Source organism: Parasteatoda tepidariorum, chromosome 6 (genome assembly GCF_982258835.1).
Source record: "Parasteatoda tepidariorum strain Cologne lab strain chromosome 6, Ptep-v5.0, whole genome shotgun sequence".
NCBI lineage: Eukaryota > Metazoa > Arthropoda > Arachnida > Araneae > Theridiidae > Parasteatoda > Parasteatoda tepidariorum.
The window spans coordinates 96,027,239-96,047,637 of record NC_141760.1 but is presented as its reverse complement, the minus strand read 5'-3'; the positions used below and the strand labels follow the sequence as shown (position 1 = coordinate 96,047,637).

General features: G+C 29.0%; 1 protein-coding gene across 10 annotated transcripts in view; it reads right to left on the bottom strand.

Annotated features, from left to right (window-relative positions):
• Positions 1-20,399, bottom strand: part of Mp (collagen XV/XVIII-type protein multiplexin) — a 233,136-nt gene that overhangs the window by 52,660 nt on the left and 160,077 nt on the right. For all 10 annotated transcript variants that reach the window (XR_015434795.1, XM_087166214.1, XM_087166207.1 and 7 more), the window contains exon 7: positions 6,944-6,988. Coding sequence is in view for 9 of the 10 variants with exons in the window: in XM_087166214.1 (XP_087022340.1) it covers positions 6,944-6,988 (45 nt within the window). In the remaining variant the exon portion in view is untranslated. The remainder of the gene's footprint in view (positions 1-6,943; positions 6,989-20,399) is intronic.

Below are 20,399 nucleotides of genomic sequence, written 5' to 3'. Positions count from 1 at the left end.
AACTAACTTCAGCAACTGAAAAATTACTTAACTTTAAAATCTCCTAACTGTATGAATACGTATTTATAAATCTAATATTATGCGAATTCCATAAAATCCATGAATGCTTTAATTTAAATACATCTGCAAACAAGAAATAAATAAACAAAATAAAATAACTACAACTTTATGATGTGAAATTTCATTGAATATGTTATTGATGATGACTAAATTATTAGGCACGAACTTTTAGGCACTGAATATATTAAGCACTAACTTTCTACCTCTTTCGAGCGATTTTTGAGTGTTCCAATTAATAAGTATATTTAAGGTTAGGTCCGCGAACGATTAAAATTTAGACATAGTTAAGTGAGAATCCAAAAATTAAATCAAAATTATTGAAATAAAAATAAAATTAAAAGTTATTCAGGTAGTTCAGGTATTCAGGTAGATAAAATTAAAAGTTTTTTTTAGGATTGAACACATTGTATAAAAGGCGGAAACAACACATTAACATTTTCCAAAAATGAAATAGTTATGTAATATTCGATAGCCTAACATTTTAAGATTTTTGTACCAAAATATGAATTGATTTTAGTTAAAATTTAAAAGTCACAGCATAATATGTGGAGTGCGACGTAAGACACACTGTGACAATTTTGAACAAGTAATCTTGCGTGATCAGTTGATTAATGGATTCGCTCACTCTTATCAAGACATTTTATTAAAATACTAGCATTTTAACCATTTTATTGAAAGTATTTGTTAAAAATATGTCAGTAAAAGAATTAAAGATACTTTCATTTTAAATAGTTAAAAACTGCAACTAAACTTAGCTGTAATAATTTTTAATGAGGGTTGCAAAGGGTTATTGATAATTTTTGAAAAATTAGAAATAAATTTAGGTTTTGCAGCCAAATAATATGTGAAAAATGAAGATGACCGAAGAATTTCAGCAGCTAGTCTAAAAACTTGGTGTCACATGAGGGTTGAGTGACAAGAAAAATGGCTAGACTAGTACTTAAGGCTACTAAAAATGGTGGAGAAGAATTATCTTATAGACCTTATAATGTTACATTATAGTTAGTTGCAAAATTTTATTTATTTATATGGGTTATTGATCATAAAACTTTAAACGCAATTTACTCGAAACCTAGTTTTTCTCTCTTGTTGGATCTCTCAATTGTTGCATTTCTCAATTGTTGAATCTCTTATTTGCTGTATCTCTAACTAGCAAAATTTTTAACTGATTTATTTCAAATTTTGATACAATGCTTACAATAAATATAGTTCTCGTTGCGTGTAGGGATTTTTTCAGTTGGATTGTCTGATTTTGAGTCATAAACAAAAATGCAACTTGTTTTATGTAATTTTTTAAAAATTATTTTTTCGTATTTGTAATATGATAATTATATAAACGAAAATGTAACTTATTTTATGTCATTCTTTCACAATTCTTTTTCTGCACTTTATTTGTAATATGATAAATATATAATATGATAATTTGTATTATGTAATTCTTATTTTGTATTTGTAGTATGATAAAATGAAGATTAAATATGCACAATAAAAAATATATTTAAGGTAACTTTATTACAATCGTTACATTATTCCTAATACAGACAGTATAAAAAAAATCCTTTTTTTAAAGGCTTTTTCTGTGTGTTATTCCTTAAATAATACATCTGCAAGTCGAAAAAGCCAAAAAATAAAATAACCAGTACTTTACAATGTTAAATTTCATCGAAACTTTTGATGATGATTAAATCATTGGGCACGAACTGAATATACTAGGCACAAACTTTCATCCGCTCTCTAGCCTGAATTGCATGTTTTTGTGTCTGATTTCGTAATTTAAAATTGAACATTAAGATTTCGACCCAGTAAGTGACAATCCGATAATTAAATCCCAAGTCATCAGGATGATCACTTTTTTTTAGCACTGTACAAATTAGCTATATAGTTTCACCGTAGTTTTGGACCACTCTGAGTTCTAAAAGTAATTATATTTAGCATTCTTTATTAGACATAAAGTACTCAATTTATATAATTATATTGTTCGAAAAGAAAATATGGAGCTGGCATCGAGAAAACGAGTCGCACAAAAAAACTTGCAGGCTGGTGGCCTCTGACTAATTTCCTAAAATAATGTTTGTCATTCTCCAAAAAACCAATTTTTTTTTGTCTCAGAAACAATGCGTCGGTCTTTTTTTTTTCTTTTTAAAGAAAAAGAAAAGAAAAGTATAATAGTGGAGAATAATGCAGAGAAATCATTGTTGACGAGATTCCCAGACGCAATAATTATGAGACCGTAAATAAAATGAATCATTGCGGGAAAAATTTAGCTAACTAGATACTTTCTTATGAATTGTTGTTTCTTAGCGTTTCGTCCTTAAAAAAAGCTTTACATTAAACAAATAATAATCTATTTATAGATTTCTTCTTCAGGATTGTTTATGTCATGAGGTATTAGAGTATTTCGTATTTTAGTTTAGGAAATAAAAAGTGTTTGAAACTTTCCTATAAAGAAACTAGTTACGATTACAAAAAAAAAAAAAAAATTAGAATTTAGAAGCTTGAATTAGTTAAGCTTTTAAACGATAATTTATTTTGATATTTCTTCTTTAGGATTGATGCTTATGTCAGAAGGCAATGGCGCAGCATTTGAATTACAACCGTTTGGAGTTTTCATAAATAGTTCCAAAAACTCTACAATTTAGAAACTTGAATTAGTTAAGCTCTAAAATTAAAAAAAAAGTAAGATTTTTTTCAAAAATCCAAACATTTCATATGAGGGTGGAAATATGAGTTAGGTTACATAATGCTGCATCATCCTCATCACCCAATCACGATCAAGCACATAGCCTCATTTTCAAGCCTCTATCTTTTAAAAGCCATGGTAAGAAGGCAGAGTAATTTTGACCCTGGTCAGATGACGTGAACAGTAACTGAGCTGATACCCCTTTCTCTGCATTTTTCTACACACAACCAACGAGAGGATTTTCCGCCACAATATGTTTAGCGATCATACTCAAAATATGGGTGAAATCTAAAAAATATGGTCTCAATAGTTTAGTCAGGATAGCAGTAAGTTTGTGCCGGTTAATAATTTCATTTTTTGGGTATTTTGCCATATTTCGGAAAGGTTTTTGAGCGGAATTGTAAAATTCATTTATCCAAATATAATTCCATTTAAAGAATTACATTTCAATAATTATTTATTATTTTACTTAGTGGTCAAAATATTTTTTAATAATGTATTTTTTAGGAATTTTCAAAATTTTACATCATTTTAGGCTATGTTATTGTAAATGACTACAAAAAAAGTGATTTCTAAAAAATGAAATTTTTGAAAAAAAAAAAAACACATTTTTATAAACCCTAATTTTTCAAAAATCATTCGATTTTGTCTAAATTTTGAATTTTGTCAATATAGTATAAAAATTGCATACCTTACATTTCAAAAATGTTTTGATCATTATCAAATAAAATAATAAAAAATAATAAATTATTAAAAATTATTTTTTAATTTTTTTTTACATTTAAATAAGTAAATTTTATAATTATGAGTTAATAAGTTTCGATTCCCTTAAAAATTTTCCAAGATGTAACGAAAAATGCAAAAAGTGAAATTAATATTACTAGGCTGATCGAAGTGAAATTAATATTAACAGGTTTCAGAATAATGTACTTTAAAAATAAATTTGAAAACTAAAAAACTTAATTCAAATCCTTTACGAGGAAAGGAAACTTTTTTTTCTATTCTCGCAATTTTGCTAAGAACAGCTGTTTATAAAACTACCTAAACTTGCACTCGAAGTAACTGCAAGTTTGCCAGTAAAAATTACACACTACAGAGGAATAATTTAGCTTTGTTATCGAAAATAATGTGTTAAGGTAAATTCCACATAATTGAATATTAATAAGGAAAGGTAGATCATGTTATTGTTAAGGTAGTACATTCATCACAATTGTATATTTTATCTAAATCTTTGGCAAGTCACAGTTTGTTATTATCCTAATTATATTCGTCATTCACTTTGTTGGGAAAATAATTCTATAAGCACTGCAAGAAAATAGTAAGAAAAAAAGGGGGGGGGGAGGAGAAGTTTTATTTATTTATTATTGATATTTTTTGTCTTACTATTCTACACTGACATACATTATGATTTTTTCAGACATTTTGGAAATTTGCTATGTACTGATAAGTAATAAAAAATTTTCTCACTTAATAAAAAAAAAACATATAAAAGAAATACTATTTTCTAAAAATATTCTATTATTCAACAATTAAGTTAATGTTAAAAACTATAGCTTAAATCATTTCTAAAAACTAAAACAAGGAAGAATATATTCTGAAAGCAAATGAGTATAATTGTTTCTAAGAGCCGAAAGAAAATTGAGAAAAGTGAAAGTTCAATTCATTTATTTATTTTTAGATTAGCAATTTTATTCTAATATTTGTTTTTTTTTCCTTAAGAAAAGGAAAATACAATCAAGCCAAAGAGATATTATTTTCGCAAAACAGACAATATGTAATTTTTATAAACGAAAGAATATGAATACATCTTGACAACTAAATTAAAATAATTGTATACATTTAGTTGCAAGAGTCGAATGAACGGCAAGACGTGAATTTCCGATTTATTTACTCATTCTAAAACAAGCAATTCCAGTCTTAAAATTTATTTATTTTTGCTAATCAAAAATACTTTTATCCTAAAACTAGATTACTTTTGCAAATTAGAACTAAAATTGTTTTTAAAAATTAAAAAAAAAATAAGAATATATATTTTGGCAACTAGATCAAAATAATTGTGTGTTAAAACGTGACTGTCCAATTTTTTTAAATTTATTTTAAAGCTAGCAATTCCTGTCTTCAAATTTATTTTTCTTACTAATAAAAAATTCTATCATCTTTAAACTATATTACTTAAATCAGAGCTAAAATTGTTTTTAAAAATTAAAGAAAAAAAAAGAATACATAATTTGGCAACAAAATCAAAATAATTGTTAATATTTAATGGAAAGAGACATATAAAATTCGAGAAGTAAATGCATGATTGTTAAAAGAATTCGATTAAAATTCCAATTCGAGTAAATCATTTACATAGTTTTCCTAATTATATTTATTTTATTCTCTAACTTTCTTTATTTATTTTTTTAAAACAAACGATTCTTGTCTTCAAATTTATTTTTCTTACTAATAAAAAATTCCATTATCCTAAAACTATATTACTTTAATCAGAAGTAAAACTGTTTCGAAAAATTAAAGAAAAAATATGAATACATAATTTGGCAACTAAATCAAAATAATAGCATATATTTAGTTGCAAGAGTATAAAAGTCGAGAACTGAATGCACAATTGTTAAAAGAACGAGATGCAATTCGATTAAAATCATTTACATTGTTTCTCTAATTATAGCTATTAAAGTCTCGGTTTGCGGAACTTTCAATATCTGAATAAAGTAATAGGAGTCACGTGATTTAGATATAATTCAAGCAATCAAAATAATAAATCCGTATTTGAAGGAGGAAGTTAAGCGGAGTAAGATTTCCACTTGAGTTTATTCTAATCACAGCCTTATTTGTATTCAATATCCTTAAAGAAAACTTGTACAAATCAGAAAGAATAAGACAGGTGACAATATGAATTAATTTCTTTGTAATTAATACGTCAGAAACAATTTTATGATAGGAGGAACACAAATATTTTGCGGATTGACATGATGTAGGAAATAACTATCTTAACTATGATTCATATAGTCTTACAGGACATGTTTGATCCAAGTGAAATCAGGATTTTTTAAATAAATCTTGAATCCGTTGATTTTCTACATTTAGATTTAATGTTTACTAGTTTATGCATATTTAAAGCAAATTGATTTCCCAAGACTTACTAATCAAGTTTCATTTAACATGCGATTTTTTAATTAACTACGCGGAGTCCAACCACCTGCTCGCTCCACTCGACATTCCCCTGGATTGCTTGGCAATTCGAGCTCACTACGATCACTACGATATCTGTGTGTTTTACTATAGATTTGTATACATGCTGATTATTTAAAAATAAAGTGATAAAAATAAGCAATATTTATGGACCCAGATTCTGTGGAATAATTGATTTATAAATATCTCATTTCATTTAGATAAATTAAGATTTTATGCATACTAAATTATTAATTTTAGTGTTTAGGGACACGACATATTCATTATTCTTACATAAACTCATAACATCTTTATTAAAACATAGACTCGAAAAATGAATAAAAACCAAGGACAATGTAAGAAAAAGAAAGAAAAAAAAATAGTTGATTGATCTTCGTTGATAAAACACATCTTTCCCTTTGTAATCATATTACATCATTAAAACTAAAATAAAGCTGTAACATATTTTTAAACATGCATTAATAGAAAAGTGTATTTGTCGGTAGGAATTATTTGTTTTAAACCTTTCCTTTCTGCCGAACTTGCAGCTCAGTTCATTCAACTTCTCGTTGTCCACACTCGAAAATAATTTTTAAGCAGAAATTTGGAAAGATATACGTTTAAATCTTTATGCCAACAACTGCTCGCTTACTTGATATTTTAATTTACACTCTTGGTTGCTAGCACGAAGAAGATTTATCATTTTTTTCAACAATATACGTATTATGTTATAATATGCATGATATAATACAGATTATAACAAAATATATTTTATTAGTAAAATTTTCTTTCACTTAGTTCATATAAATTTGTTTTTCTTGAAAAATATCGACATTTTAGGGCGAAACATTGATGAGAAATCATGGGGGCTGGGGAGAGGAGCCGTCTAGCCTTAATATAATATGCACTTACTATTATACTCAATTATTATTAAACTTAGACTAACTCCTTGAAAATTAGAAATTAGTCTGATTAAGGTTTTTTTTTAAATATTTATAAACACATGAGAGTTTTTCGTTTAAAAAAATAACTCACATCAATTTCTTCAATCCCAACGTCACCTCTTCCATCACCACTTCCCTAGAAAAAGAAAAAATTTTAATTAGCGATTTTGAAATATTTTTAAAAATTTAAATCAGGCAAACAATTTTTTTTACAAGCTTTAAGTTTTGAAAAGGATGATTTGCAAAAAAATTTGTACGTTGGATTTTAGGCTGTTCGCTTTACTTCAATGCAGCTACGAAATATAAACATTTTCGCAGTGCTACAAAAATATCTTGCATTTGGTACATAAAAGAGTAAAGCTGATTTTTCGATGTTTCGCTATATTGAATACAAACGAAAGAAGGTTACAATTGTCATTCCAAAAATGCGTTCAAATCTAGGTTTACAAACATGTTACCAAAAGAAAATATGTTTTTCTCCCAGGTCATAAAATAAGACGGATTTAAGGGGAAATCTATTTCATATAAAATTTCTTGATGTTGTAATGTTTTTTGAGGCTTATGTTTCAAATTTCACGCAAAAACAAACTTTTAAGACTACGCTTTTCCGCTGAAAATCATGGATCAGTATAGTTTAAAGCTTCACTTTTTGCAAAAGTGACATAAATTTAAGTTAATGTGTTCACTAGAATTTTTTTTTTTTTTAATAATGATTTGAGACGCCTCCAGAATGTCCAGTAGTTCATCTCATTGCCAGCATGCAAATCGTGATGCTTATCATCAAAAACAATAGCTTATACAATTTAAAAACATGACTTATGCAGGGCCGGATTTAGAGGGAAGATACTGGGGTTATAACCTCAGGCTCCCAAAAATTTTAGGACCCCACAAGGGACCTCTGAAATTAGATTTTTGTATTTTTCGGAGAAAAAAAGATATTTTCATGCGTATTGTTCAGCAATTTTCTGTTAGAAAACGTTATAAAGGTATTTTGTATTTTGAGTGCAAAATTCAGAAAAAAATGACATTTAGTTATGATTTTTTTTAACCCCGCACTCAACTTCCTGTTGTTGTTATTGTAGGCCATTAAGGCGAGGGGTGCGATTGTCGTTTTCCAGTGGCGCCATCTATGGTCAAGAATTCGACTTCTGCCACACCCATACGTTTCACCCGTTTATAGGGCGGATCCATTCCTATATCCATCCAAAAATCGTAATTTTGTCCTGAACCAGAGTACGATCAATCTCAATTCTGTACCCCCAGAGGTATAATTTGTCATGGGAACATCGAGGACTCTGTGATCCGACAGATTTAACGTGCACCATTCACTCCCTAATTTTATCCATTATCTTCTTTTGTTTCAAGCCGCAAGTTTATTTGTTTTTTTTTAAACTAATTTTCCGCAACCATCTACAGAACACTTAAAATTTCCTGGGAATGTGTGGTTGTTAAAAATATAACAAATTTAGCAAAAACGAAAATTTTTAATTTTACTACAATTTTTAATATTTCTTACAACTTTCTAACATTTTTACTGTCACACAAAATGTTTTTGCTGATTAAGACTTTTAGCCGTATTTTAATGTTTAATATAGTTAGTTTTGTAAAAATTTTGAAAGGCTTTTCCTTCTTGAATTTTAAAAAAATAACATAAACTAGAATTGAATTACATAAAATGTTTCAATATTTCTGAATTTCGGCTAATTTTGGAAAAGGTAGGTACAGCTCCAAATTACATATCAGCCTCATGCTCCTTCATACCTTTATTCAACCTGTGGCTTATCATGTTTCCCCTATCATCACAACTGATAAACGCCTAGAAAAAAAATCCCCAGACACCACCAACGCATGTCTAAAGCAAATTTATTTACAGTAAAAGATAGTGTAACTAACGATAGTGTAATTACCAAATTAATTCATTAGATAACTTTTACGACTTAACGATTAGGAACATAAATTACTTAAGCATCATTTTACTCATTCAGAAACCATAAAATCTTTGCATTAAAAAAAATCACAAAAATAACTCTGTTATCGCCCATTCCGTCTATTTTCAGAATGAAAGAGTTGATTTGATTCAAGAAAGAAAGAAACACACAGCGTAAATCTGAAAATAGAACTTATTAATTCCACCGCTGTCGTCTAAATCATGCCTTATCAGACCACGGCTTGTATAAATTGAAAATAAACCAAAACTTAAGTCAACATGTAGTTCTCAGCTTCATACACATGTTATTCTATCCCTTACGTTCATTTGTATTAGACTCCAGACTCGAAGAAAAACCCTCCCTTTAATATTAAATATGGCATCTCAGAACTCCGGGGCATTTTTAACGAAATTGACCTTCGTTCTTTAGCAGAGAACGAATTAAACAAATGACATATGAACGTGCTCGAGAATTTTCACAGTGTCCCGGCTGTTGAGTTCTGAGCGAATAAGCTGAACAGGTTCAGAGTGTTGACAGATATGTAATAAAATGTGCCACTTTAGAAGTGTGTAAATTTAGCTGACTAAGAGGGTTAATATGGAAGACTAAAACCTGTTTTCGGATATGATTATTTTTTTTAAAATTTTATTTCATGTTTATTTTATACCTCAAATATCGGAATCTGTTCTTGGAATTTATCTTTAAATTTATTTAAATGCGTACATTTGGAAGCGATGATTTCACACATTTAAATTTCAAATGAATCTATTTCAATGCGGCCTGTGTTTAGCCGAAATTTGAAGAGCAATTATTGAGTTGCCATGCATAGCTATTAGACCATCCTAAAGCAATAATTTTATCTTGGCGCTTTTTTCTTTTTAAGATTTAAGGAATAAGAAAAAAAATAATTAGTAGTTCAAAGGTACAATCAATCCTTATGAAACTAACTTCATACAAGTCGTATTATATGCATTATATTCCTTTTTTAAAACATGTACCACCAAATTTATAGCTTAAAAGCCACGCAGGTTCCAACACTTAAAGGTCAAGTCGTAGCCAGTAAAAGTATTATTTTAGGTACAGGAGGAAAAAGGTCAGTCTGAGATTTTGAAAATTCAAGAAAAACTACTCATTTTTACTAGTTTAAAACCATTTAAGTAGACGTGAAAATATAAAGTTTAAGTTAATAGCCAGTGGTCGGTAGACTCTTATAACTTTGTATTCACTTCAAACCTAACCAATCGATGACTAATATGGATAGATTCTTTTAATTTAAGGGCAACTTTCTGCAATCCTTTTTTTCGCTTGGATTAAATTGCATTTGTAAAAGCAAATTCATATTAGAAATAATCTACGGCTATAAAAAGGTAATTTACCAATAAAAATAATATAAATATGTGACAAAATTCAGTTAAACGTACTGAATTTGAAGAACTTTATTTAAAAATATTTGGCGAGGCAAAATAATTTATTGTTTTTTTTTTAATTAAAAATTGATGGATTCTGAAAAATTAAAAATTTTCATGGAGACATTGGACATTTTAAAGAAAAATTGGCTGACCGGTTGCTTATTTAATTTCAGTCAACACTTGTTTTGTTGACTCTCCATGTGGCTAGTGTTTATTTTTTTTCTCTATATTTTAGGCATTTTCAAAAACACTCCTATCTTCTTGATTTTCAACGATGTATAAAATTCCAATATGAAGTACCGGCACTTTGTGTGCTTCATCCGCAAAATCCATTTTTATAGCAAAATATCATACCTCAAATTTGTCAGTAATATTTATTTAGTTTGAGTAATTGAGTTATTTTATGGTTATTATTACTATAAAAATTACGATATATCAGATTAGATTTTTTGTTCTAAATCATGTTCCATTAAAAATGGATTTTAAGGAAAAAACAGTACCGGCACTCTGAGTGCTGGTACTTTTTACAGTAAATTGATCTTGAATTTTTATACAATGCATTACAAAGCATTTTGAATATTTCGAATACTATTAGCGAGCTAGGTGACCATATCAAATTACTGTTAATTTTGAAATGAGAGAATTTTCGCGTGAGATATCTACGACATTAAACATCTATGACATGAGTATGTCACAAATTGTAAGTTAAATTTTAATTATTAATTACAATTTAAACATTCGATATGTCGGTTATTGGTTAAGCCAGTTATATATTCTAAACATTGTGTATATCTGTTATTGGTTTTGCTTTGATTAACATTTTATAGGATTTTCTCACATTTTTAATTTTGGAATACAATATATATAATCCAAATAAATCGTGACAGGCCTGCTACCGAGGATATGATTTATTATGCTTGCAGGCTGGCTCCATATTGCTATTCGTTGGAGAGCCCCTAATTTAAACTTCAAAATTACTTTTTTTAATTTGATTTCAAATTGCTGCCAACTTTTACCAAACATGTTAACATTTATTTTTTAGAAATGAAAATTATTTTTTTGTAGATGCACACTCATTTTTTTAATAAAAATTTTACATAAAATTACGATTCTAAAATTGTATTTTAAAATTTTTTATCATTTATAGAAAAAACAATACTCAGCTTTTATATCATCCAACACACCTTTATTCAGTTGCTCTTATATTGAATGCACATTTTAATTTTTTATGAAAATAAATTACTGAATTCAAAATCTATTTGGTTTATCACACTGTTTTCAAAAACGTAGGTCGCAAACACGATATGGAATAGCAATTACGAACTTCACGAAGAAAAACGGGATAATAAGAGGATAGTCTAAAGGCATTAGTCTATAATAAGCAATTTATTACCTGGGTAGAATAAGAGATAAAATATATACCTGCTGTATTAATTAAACCTTGAGAAATATGTTAGATGCCAAATGAACGTTAATTATAAATATACAGCTGTATCAGTAATGAGACAATCTGGTTTATTCATTTGATAATTTGGCCCGTTGTACGCCATAAATGCCGATTTGTGGGGGCCTCGAGGGTTGTGTAATAAGTTTTTTTTAAACTTTAACCCATCCATCACATTGAAAGATAACGCCTTCGAAGATGAAAAGTAAATTAAATGTGTCTAGCGAGTGGGTTTTATTATAAGATTGGTTTTCGAGAGAGCTAGCTTGGTAGCAAAACAATTTAGTGTTTTTTTTTTTTTTAAATTTTTTAAATTAAAATAGTAACATACAGTAGAATTGGGATAAGATTTTGAAATTGAAATCTGTCTAAAGGCTTAACCAAAACAGAATTTATAAATGATTTTTGATTTTAAATGAAAGTTGTCAATAAAAAAAAACGATAGGAGTTGTTGCAATAATTTTTCATTTATTGTCTGATTTTTTTTGGATTGAATCAGTTCAGTTAGGGATAATTGGCCGCAAAATATATAAAAATCTTAGAAAGCTATTCACAAAACATGTTCTCTAACCGAGTGAAAATTGATTTGCCTAAAGTTTTATCAGAATGAACTATTTATTGAGCTATAATTAAAATTCTACATTACACGTTCTCAAATCCGTAGGTTTGAATGGTTTGAAGAATTCGATATTAGTCACAAAGTCAACTAAGCTACAATCCAAGTATTGAGGTAAGAAATATTCACATATTTTATATTTTACCAGAGATAAAAACAGTCTATACCATTAAAATATGGAATTGGCAAATAAAAATGGGGAGGAGCAACTTTCGTCTATGTGTGAGACATAATAAGTTAAACATCCTTTTTGAATTCGCACTTTTTCCAATTTCTACTTTTTTAAAGCATTCTTTTATCTTAAATTTAGTGCATATCTCAAAAAATTTCATTTTAATTTAAGTAAATTATTATATTTGTATTTTCGTAACACATTATTATGTTGTTAACATAAATATTGACTATTTATCCGTTGGTGAAAATTTATTTTTACTCCCTCACGAGATCTTTATTTTATAAGCTCGAGCTCGAGTAGATGCCAATCAAAAGTGGCAATAGCGAGAGAGAGATTACATTGCCAGATATAAGTCTTAACATTCATAGTGACAATTCTAAAAAGTGAAAAAAAGCTTAATAAATTATCTATTAGAATTGTTATAAATCTCTTCTACGAAAAATTACTTAGTATTCATTTCTTCTTATCGAATCTCACAATCTGCATTCCTTAAGGTTCATTCTTTTCAGGCATAGATGATAATTTTTCAAGTCTAGGTAATTTCTTAGGTACGACTAACACGTTAACATAATGTTCTTACACAAATTTGCAATAATTGCATGTTTTGAAACCAAAATGTTCTAGATATTTACGTTTAAGAAGAAATATATAATGATGAATGAGAAGCAATGAAGGAGTTGGAGTGCGGAGCGATTAGTTACAAAAATGAGTCAGATAAAAGTGAGAAAAAAATCAATCAACTGAAACATTATTATTTAATAAATATTCTGTAAAAAAAAGTTGTTTAATTCAGATGCAATGAAATTAATAATTATAAGAATAATAAAAAGTGCCAGATAGTTAGCTGGAATCACTTCCTCGGTTTAAATGGTACTTTTGAAGGAAGGATAAGCTCCATGTAAAGTGAATTACGAGACCAATTATTATTTGTCACTCACTACTTAACTAACACGCGCAACGAATTTATTCATTTCACGCAAGCCCATCCATTAACATTCAAAGATTTGATAATCAATAGCTCCAACATAAACCTTTCCTTACGATGGTTCATCATCAAGTCTGCCTTGTAGTAATCTCCGTCTGGGATCTCTAATATCGAAGAACAGGCATAGATTCTTCCAAAAGAAAAAAAAATCAAATTTGATTAATTGATTACATTATTCTTTGGAGTTATAAAAGGAAGGGTATGTTCAGAAAAGGCGTCATAAGAACCATTTGTCAATGTACGAAAAAAAAAAGAATATATAACTAACCTGCAATCATGCATTTGAAGATTGTTATAAATGTAAATCATGTACTTTTCTTTATAAATTTTTTAAATGTCTGGAACACCTTTTTGTTCGATCAGAATGGAAGGTTTAGTTTGCTCCTTTTACTTGAAGATTATCAGATATCGATGAGCTCGCTACAATGTAGAATTTTCCTTTTATTCTTACAAAATCATTATTTAGCAACTGATAATAAGGTATGTTTAGCCGGTAAAAACCTGAATAACTTTTGATTTATAAATTAGATTTATTAGTTCATTACCAGTAGTTATTGACCTTGTTGAGGTTTTTTTTTCCGGCTCTCTGTAAGAGAAATTCGTTTCGAATCTCCTTACTCTTGCAGGTGTTTATTTTGTAGACTAATTGAATATTCCGGTTCTTTTCTAACAGCCGTTGCCAGTCTACAATGCACTAAGCTAATTGGAAAATTCTCCAGTACTTTTATAATTAGCTTGATACATTTTAGGCTTAGTGAGAAGAACACCCATACTAGAACAGTTTTTAAGTGAGGGTCGTTCTGTTGTATACACTAATAGGTGACGTGTGCTTGTGTCGTGTTCAGGCATTCCTTGGGAACAACTGTGCTCAGTTGCAGCTGAGTAGGTAACTGTACAGTCAGTGTCTTTAAAATGTTCAAATTTAACAAATCGCCCACCACTCTCCAGATACGGTCTGTGATGCGTTTTTAGTCGGTAAAAAACCTGCCTGATGCATACATTCACTGGCAGATTTGTGAAGTAGCAAAATTCCCTGCCATTCTGACTGGAAATTTTGCTACTCTATGACAATGCACTCTTTCTGCAGCTCATATCCCATCTTTATTGGACTCTTTTGGTAAATAAGTTTTGGACCACCCCCCCTTACAGTCCAGATCTTGCGCTGAGTGATTATCATCTTTTCCGATTTTTCAAACATCATTTTGGCTGCAATGACGAATACGTGAAAACGGCCATGACCTCTTGGTTAACGGAGCAGGTGGCAAGTTTGTATGAAGAGGGTATTCTTACTCGAGTTGTAAGGTATGATGGGTGTTTAAACAAACTTGGCAACTATGCTGAAAAAGAAGAAATTTATGTAGAATCTGAAAATAAATTTGCTTCTTGAAAATTTTCTTTTGCTTGGTTTTTATTTTCAAACGACCCTTACTTACTAAACAACCCTCGTATTTTAGGCCAGTTGATAAATATATTATTAATTGCTCAGTTATACTGATTTATTGCAGAGACTTTAAAATAAAATCAAAGTGGTGAAAGTTTATTGTAAATAGCCCTGTTAAAAGCTATTAACTATAATAATGCAATAAGCCTAAGAAAATTCAGTCCGAGTAATCCTTTGCTTATTTCTCAATTAGCCCAAACGGTATATGGAATGATTTTATTTCATTTTATAACGAAAGTTAAACAAACGACCAATTCCGAGTTTATGACTATCAATGTTCAACTATGTAGCCTTGTGATTTTGAACCCAACCCAGAAGACAAGGAAGCTCCTGGATAAAAGGTTGCGACAAACTAGCCTTCATGGAGAACTTAACGTTACATAGAGAGAAAAACCAGGAAAGTCCGACGGAAAGGGGATTCTAACCCATGATCCGTCAACCACTGCAAATATTTTTCATCAGGACTGTGATCGGTGAGAGCCGTGAGCGGAGTTCGTATAAATCAGTCACAGTTAGGATTCGAGCCTAGGTAACCTCATTGGAAGGTCACCCTGGTTCGATCTGTTTCAACCAGAATGAATGCTCTATCCCTCAGCAACCGGGACTCAGAGAAGGTTTTTCTTATAAACCTTCACTGCGGCTGAATGTTTATTTTATAAACCTTCACTGAGCCTCGTGTAAAGCTATTTGCCATAAGCCTTCACTGTATTACAATAAGCCTAAGAAATTCAGTCTGAGTAATTCTTTGCTTATTTCTTAATTATCATAAAGATATGGGCTAATTGTTATAAGCCTAAAAATATCAAGTAGATTAGAAAATATTGATAATTGCTTAGACTCAGAATTTTTAAATAGCCTACACATACACATTATTTTTAATAAAATAGAATTCGAGCATCCATTTCAGTTATAAATACCTATTTCAATTATAATTAGAAGCATCCCGTTTTAAATTTTCAAAGACACGATTATCATTTTTCTACTTTATCCGTTTCTTTTGAGAATAAAACGCTTTTGTACGAACGTATGCTTTTTCTTTAATTTTCATTCATCAAAGAGAAGTTTTGTTTAATGTAAATTGACGTCAAAATCTTTTTGTATCTCAATTAAATACAAAGAAAGTTCAGAGAGAGAGAGAACCGGTTCTGAAGTATATAATTAGAATTGTGGTGTCAAGGAAAACTCAACGCAGGAATGGTGAAAATTAAATATAATAAGCAAATATATCAGATGCGTCTGCTAAATGAAGACCAAAAAATTATTTAGGAAATAAAACAGACGACCTTGTAGAAATTAAGAGGGAAAAAATGATAAGACATTTCTATTAAAACTATGCTGATATAAGCTTAATTAAGCATTATAACTAAATTAAAAATGTTTTTAAATTAAACTTAGAAATCTTGGAATTTGTGTAATGCGTTTAATAATTTTAGATTAGATTATACTTTTTATGATTGTTTGAACTATAAAAGAAAAATTGAAAGAATATTAAAAGAACATCTATTTTTTTATAAGTATTAAAATCGGTATTTTTAATACGAAAATTGATAGTTCGAACATTAACCATGCAGGAATACAATTTAATTACAGAATTAAATTTATATTACTCAGATTGCCATCGTTTTATTTATTGGTTTATTGTGCTGTTACCTGCATTAAATGAAAATTTTTATTTTTTAGAATTTAATTTGAAAATAATTTAATTTTTTTGTTGTTTTCATTAGCATAGGATTTAACGATTTAAATATTGACCAAACATCGATGCTACATAATCTATAATCATAGAGATAATTTTGAGAAATTTGTTTTGGATCATCATGTTGTGAAGACGTTTATCCTTAAAAATTCAATATGTTATTCAAAATTCAATATTCAGTTATGTGAATTATTTATAGGAATTATTAATGTGACGGATTAATGTGATCAATTAATGAAACCAATTAATGGGAAGAAATTTTTAGAATAATTTACTACATACAAGTGTTTTTTTTACATTATTCTAAAATAGTCAGTAAATGACCAGTTTTAAATGATTGGTGCAACATTAAAACAACATTTATATTTTACGAAAATCATTAAATTAGTACTGTTAGTATAGAAATCGATGTACTGAATACTGAACTTGAACAAATGCAATGTAAGTTACACAGCAGAATAAATACCATTAGTGCTATTTTTAAAATCTCTATGGACAAATTTACTTTTTAAATTACTTTAAAAAGTTGTTGATACTTCGTTTCAGAAATAAAAATTGGAGAATATATTGTAATGAAATAATTCTAAAATGTACCTAGTTTATGCTTTTTTTTTGCCTATGTTTAGGAAAACTCCATAATTTCATTTAAACTAAAGCAATTAAGTTGAATGAATTATTGAAAAAATAATGTGACATTTTAAAATTAAATTTTTTATTTTAGTAATTAAAATGGACAAGAAATTCACGCATATATTTTTCAAACAGATCCTGAAAAAAAACTCCGATACCAATACTTAAAATGGTGCTTAACGTGAAAACAACAAAATTCGTTGTCAATTAGTTGTTTAAAAAATTCGTTGTCAATTCGTTGTTGTAAAATCGAAAGTTGTTAATTGTAACATTTAACAAATGTCACAATCAATAAATCAGTTTTGTAGTATTTAAATATTTCTTCAAAATTCGTATATTATTTCTCCAATATTTCTTTTTACTTTTTATACAATTTCAGTGAGTATTTTTTCTGTACCATTGCAATATTTCTTCTAATTCGCTCTCAATTTCGATATTTTTTATAATTTTGTACCGTATTTATAAAAGAGTTTTCTCAAAATTGGCTGTTGTATGACTTAGTTTATTTGCAGACAAACATATTTAGTGAAAATTGTAATCTTCTACGACTTTTTACTTGCATTTTTTTTAGCAACTTAGGCGAAGCTCCAATACATTTTTAAATGATCTAGTTGTATTTCTGCAGATATCTATGCTATCATGTTGGTAATAAATGCATCATAATGCTCTTATTTAAAAAAATTATTTGATTAATTTTGCAAGCTAACATCATTTCGAATTTTTTTTTATTTAAAAAAAAACAAATCTAAATTTATATAGTCCCAGCTCCATTACCATCAATTTTGAGTAACTTTTACCAACGAATTAAAGTTATTCAAACTAATTTGTTAAATAAAATTACATTTTCTAATGATAAAAAAAAAAACGATGAATGCGAAAGAATTCTAACAATAATTCTTAAATTACAAGCTTTTTTTCGTTACATAATTCTATGAAAGTCTTAAAATCTTTGTAGTAAATGGCAAATTTTCGTAAGTTTGTTTTATCGCTTTAGGTAGAGAAAAAAAACTGTCTTTACCCTTGTTTATCGAAGTTTCTTTGCCACTTTGCCAAAGAAAATAAAAGAACAACAGTTTGAGTGTTTCGAACTGGAATTTCCGATTTTATTTTAAAACTTTCCTTTTGCTGAAACAAAATAATTTAAACTAAAGAAGAAAAAAAATCCTTATTTTGGTAAGATTTATTTCAAAGCTTATTTTTAGCTTTAAAAGTTAAGAATAATTCAATTTATTCTAATTTTTATGATTCCAAATAACGTGATAATGGAGTAACTTTTTTAAAAATCAGACCACTAAAACTTTTCATTAAAAAAATTTAAAATTTAATTTTTTCATATTGGAATTTGCTCCATTTTTACTGTTATAGAATAGAGAGCGTTAGTTAGACATAGAAAAAAATTAAAATATAACAGTTTTAACTAATTTATGAACATATAAAAATAAAATTTTAAAAGCTGCGTTTTTAGTGGACTAAAATGAACGGTTAGAAACAACTAAAACTTGTAATGTAACCTAGCACAAAGGGCTGATTAAAATTTGAGTGCTCTAGTTAGTTCAAAGGTGGTCAAATGTTAATTTACGATAATGTTTTTTTAGTTAGTTCTAATTAGTCAGTTCTTCTTTTAACCATAATTTTTTTTGAAGTGGTTAGAAATCTATTAAAACTTGTATTATCATTTTACACAGAGCTCCGTTGGAGATTTGGGGACTTTAGCATGTTGTAAAGTGGTAAGAATATCGATTGACGATAAATTCCTCGTTGCGATAATATGGTACTAAATTTTGTCTGAAGCGGTAAGGAAATAATATAGCTTATGGAATAAGCTATATAGAAAATAATAAATTGTATAACTTATATAATCATCAGACACAAAGCTCCAGCACACTGTAAAAAATTACGGATCAAATTACGACGATACTTTAGGTGCATAATCCGTAAAATCCATTTTACCGTAAAACATTATACGATTACAGTAATATTTATTAGAGTGATTCAGTGATTTTACGGTAATTATTACTGTAAGAATTACGGTAAATCAGATTTTTATTCCGTAATATGTTCCGATAAAAATGGATTTTACGGTAAAAATGCCGTCATCCTGAATGCCGGTACTTACTACCGGGACTCAGGATGACGGAATTTTTTACATTTCACAGATTTGAACACTGTATCTACTCGGAAAGTGGTCAGAATTTTGATTGACGACAAAGTCTCCGTGGCGATAATATGGCAAAAAACTCTACTTGTGACGATGCTTAAAACTTGTAATGCCATACAGAAAACTCCAGATTCCAGTTCGTTGGAAAGCGATAAAATGTATCATTAACAATAAATTCGATTCGGCTATAAAATTACGATTATTGCTCGCAGAAGTTAAAAAACGCTTGACACTTGCGCAGGACCCAAGCGTGGAGCTTCAGTAGAAGTTTGAGTGATATAGCTCAATGCTCCCCAATCTTTATATCGTCGCTGACCGGCCAATGTTTAGTAATTTCATTACAGTCCGCTAAGGGAGGAACGTTGATTGTTTATATTTTAGATTGCTTTGATTTAATTATTTTAATCTAATTATATTTTAACATGCCTTCAAAATAAAATACAATTACATCCGTCGTATTGGGGCGGTTTTAGGTAAAGTCTCTCAATTCCCTGTTAAACTCCCGTTCAACAGAAGTCGTACAAACCCAAGAGAAATACACAACAGTGAATATATTGGAAGTAGTTTAATATTCCTTGGGTCCGGTATAGTTTGTCTAAAATAAGAACTCCCCCAGACATTCGTCTGTACCTATGTCGGTGACTATGGTAACGAGGTATGACTATTTCAAGTAGGGGTGCGGGGTCACTGTTTTGGAGTGGTTTCGGCTCGGCTACGGCGAGAAAAAGGGAATCTCTTTCTTCTGTCTATTGTGTTAGTCCTAGGGTGAAGCCATCCTCCCTGAAATGCGCCATTCTTCTTTCCATAGCACCAGACAGTCTCAGATTTTGTGGCGGGAGGAGTTCTTAATTTAGATAAACTATACCATTTGAGTCACGGACCAGTACCGGTTAACGACCCGGTGTTTGAAGACCTCTGCTCTAGCTAGTCAGAAGAAGGAAAAAAAAATCGAAATTTTATTTGCAATGTTTCGCTCTCACAGACACTAAAGCGAGTTAATAAAAGCGGAGTAAGCAGCATTGGATGTAAGACTATAAAAAAAAATAGTGCGTGGAGTCCCTCCGC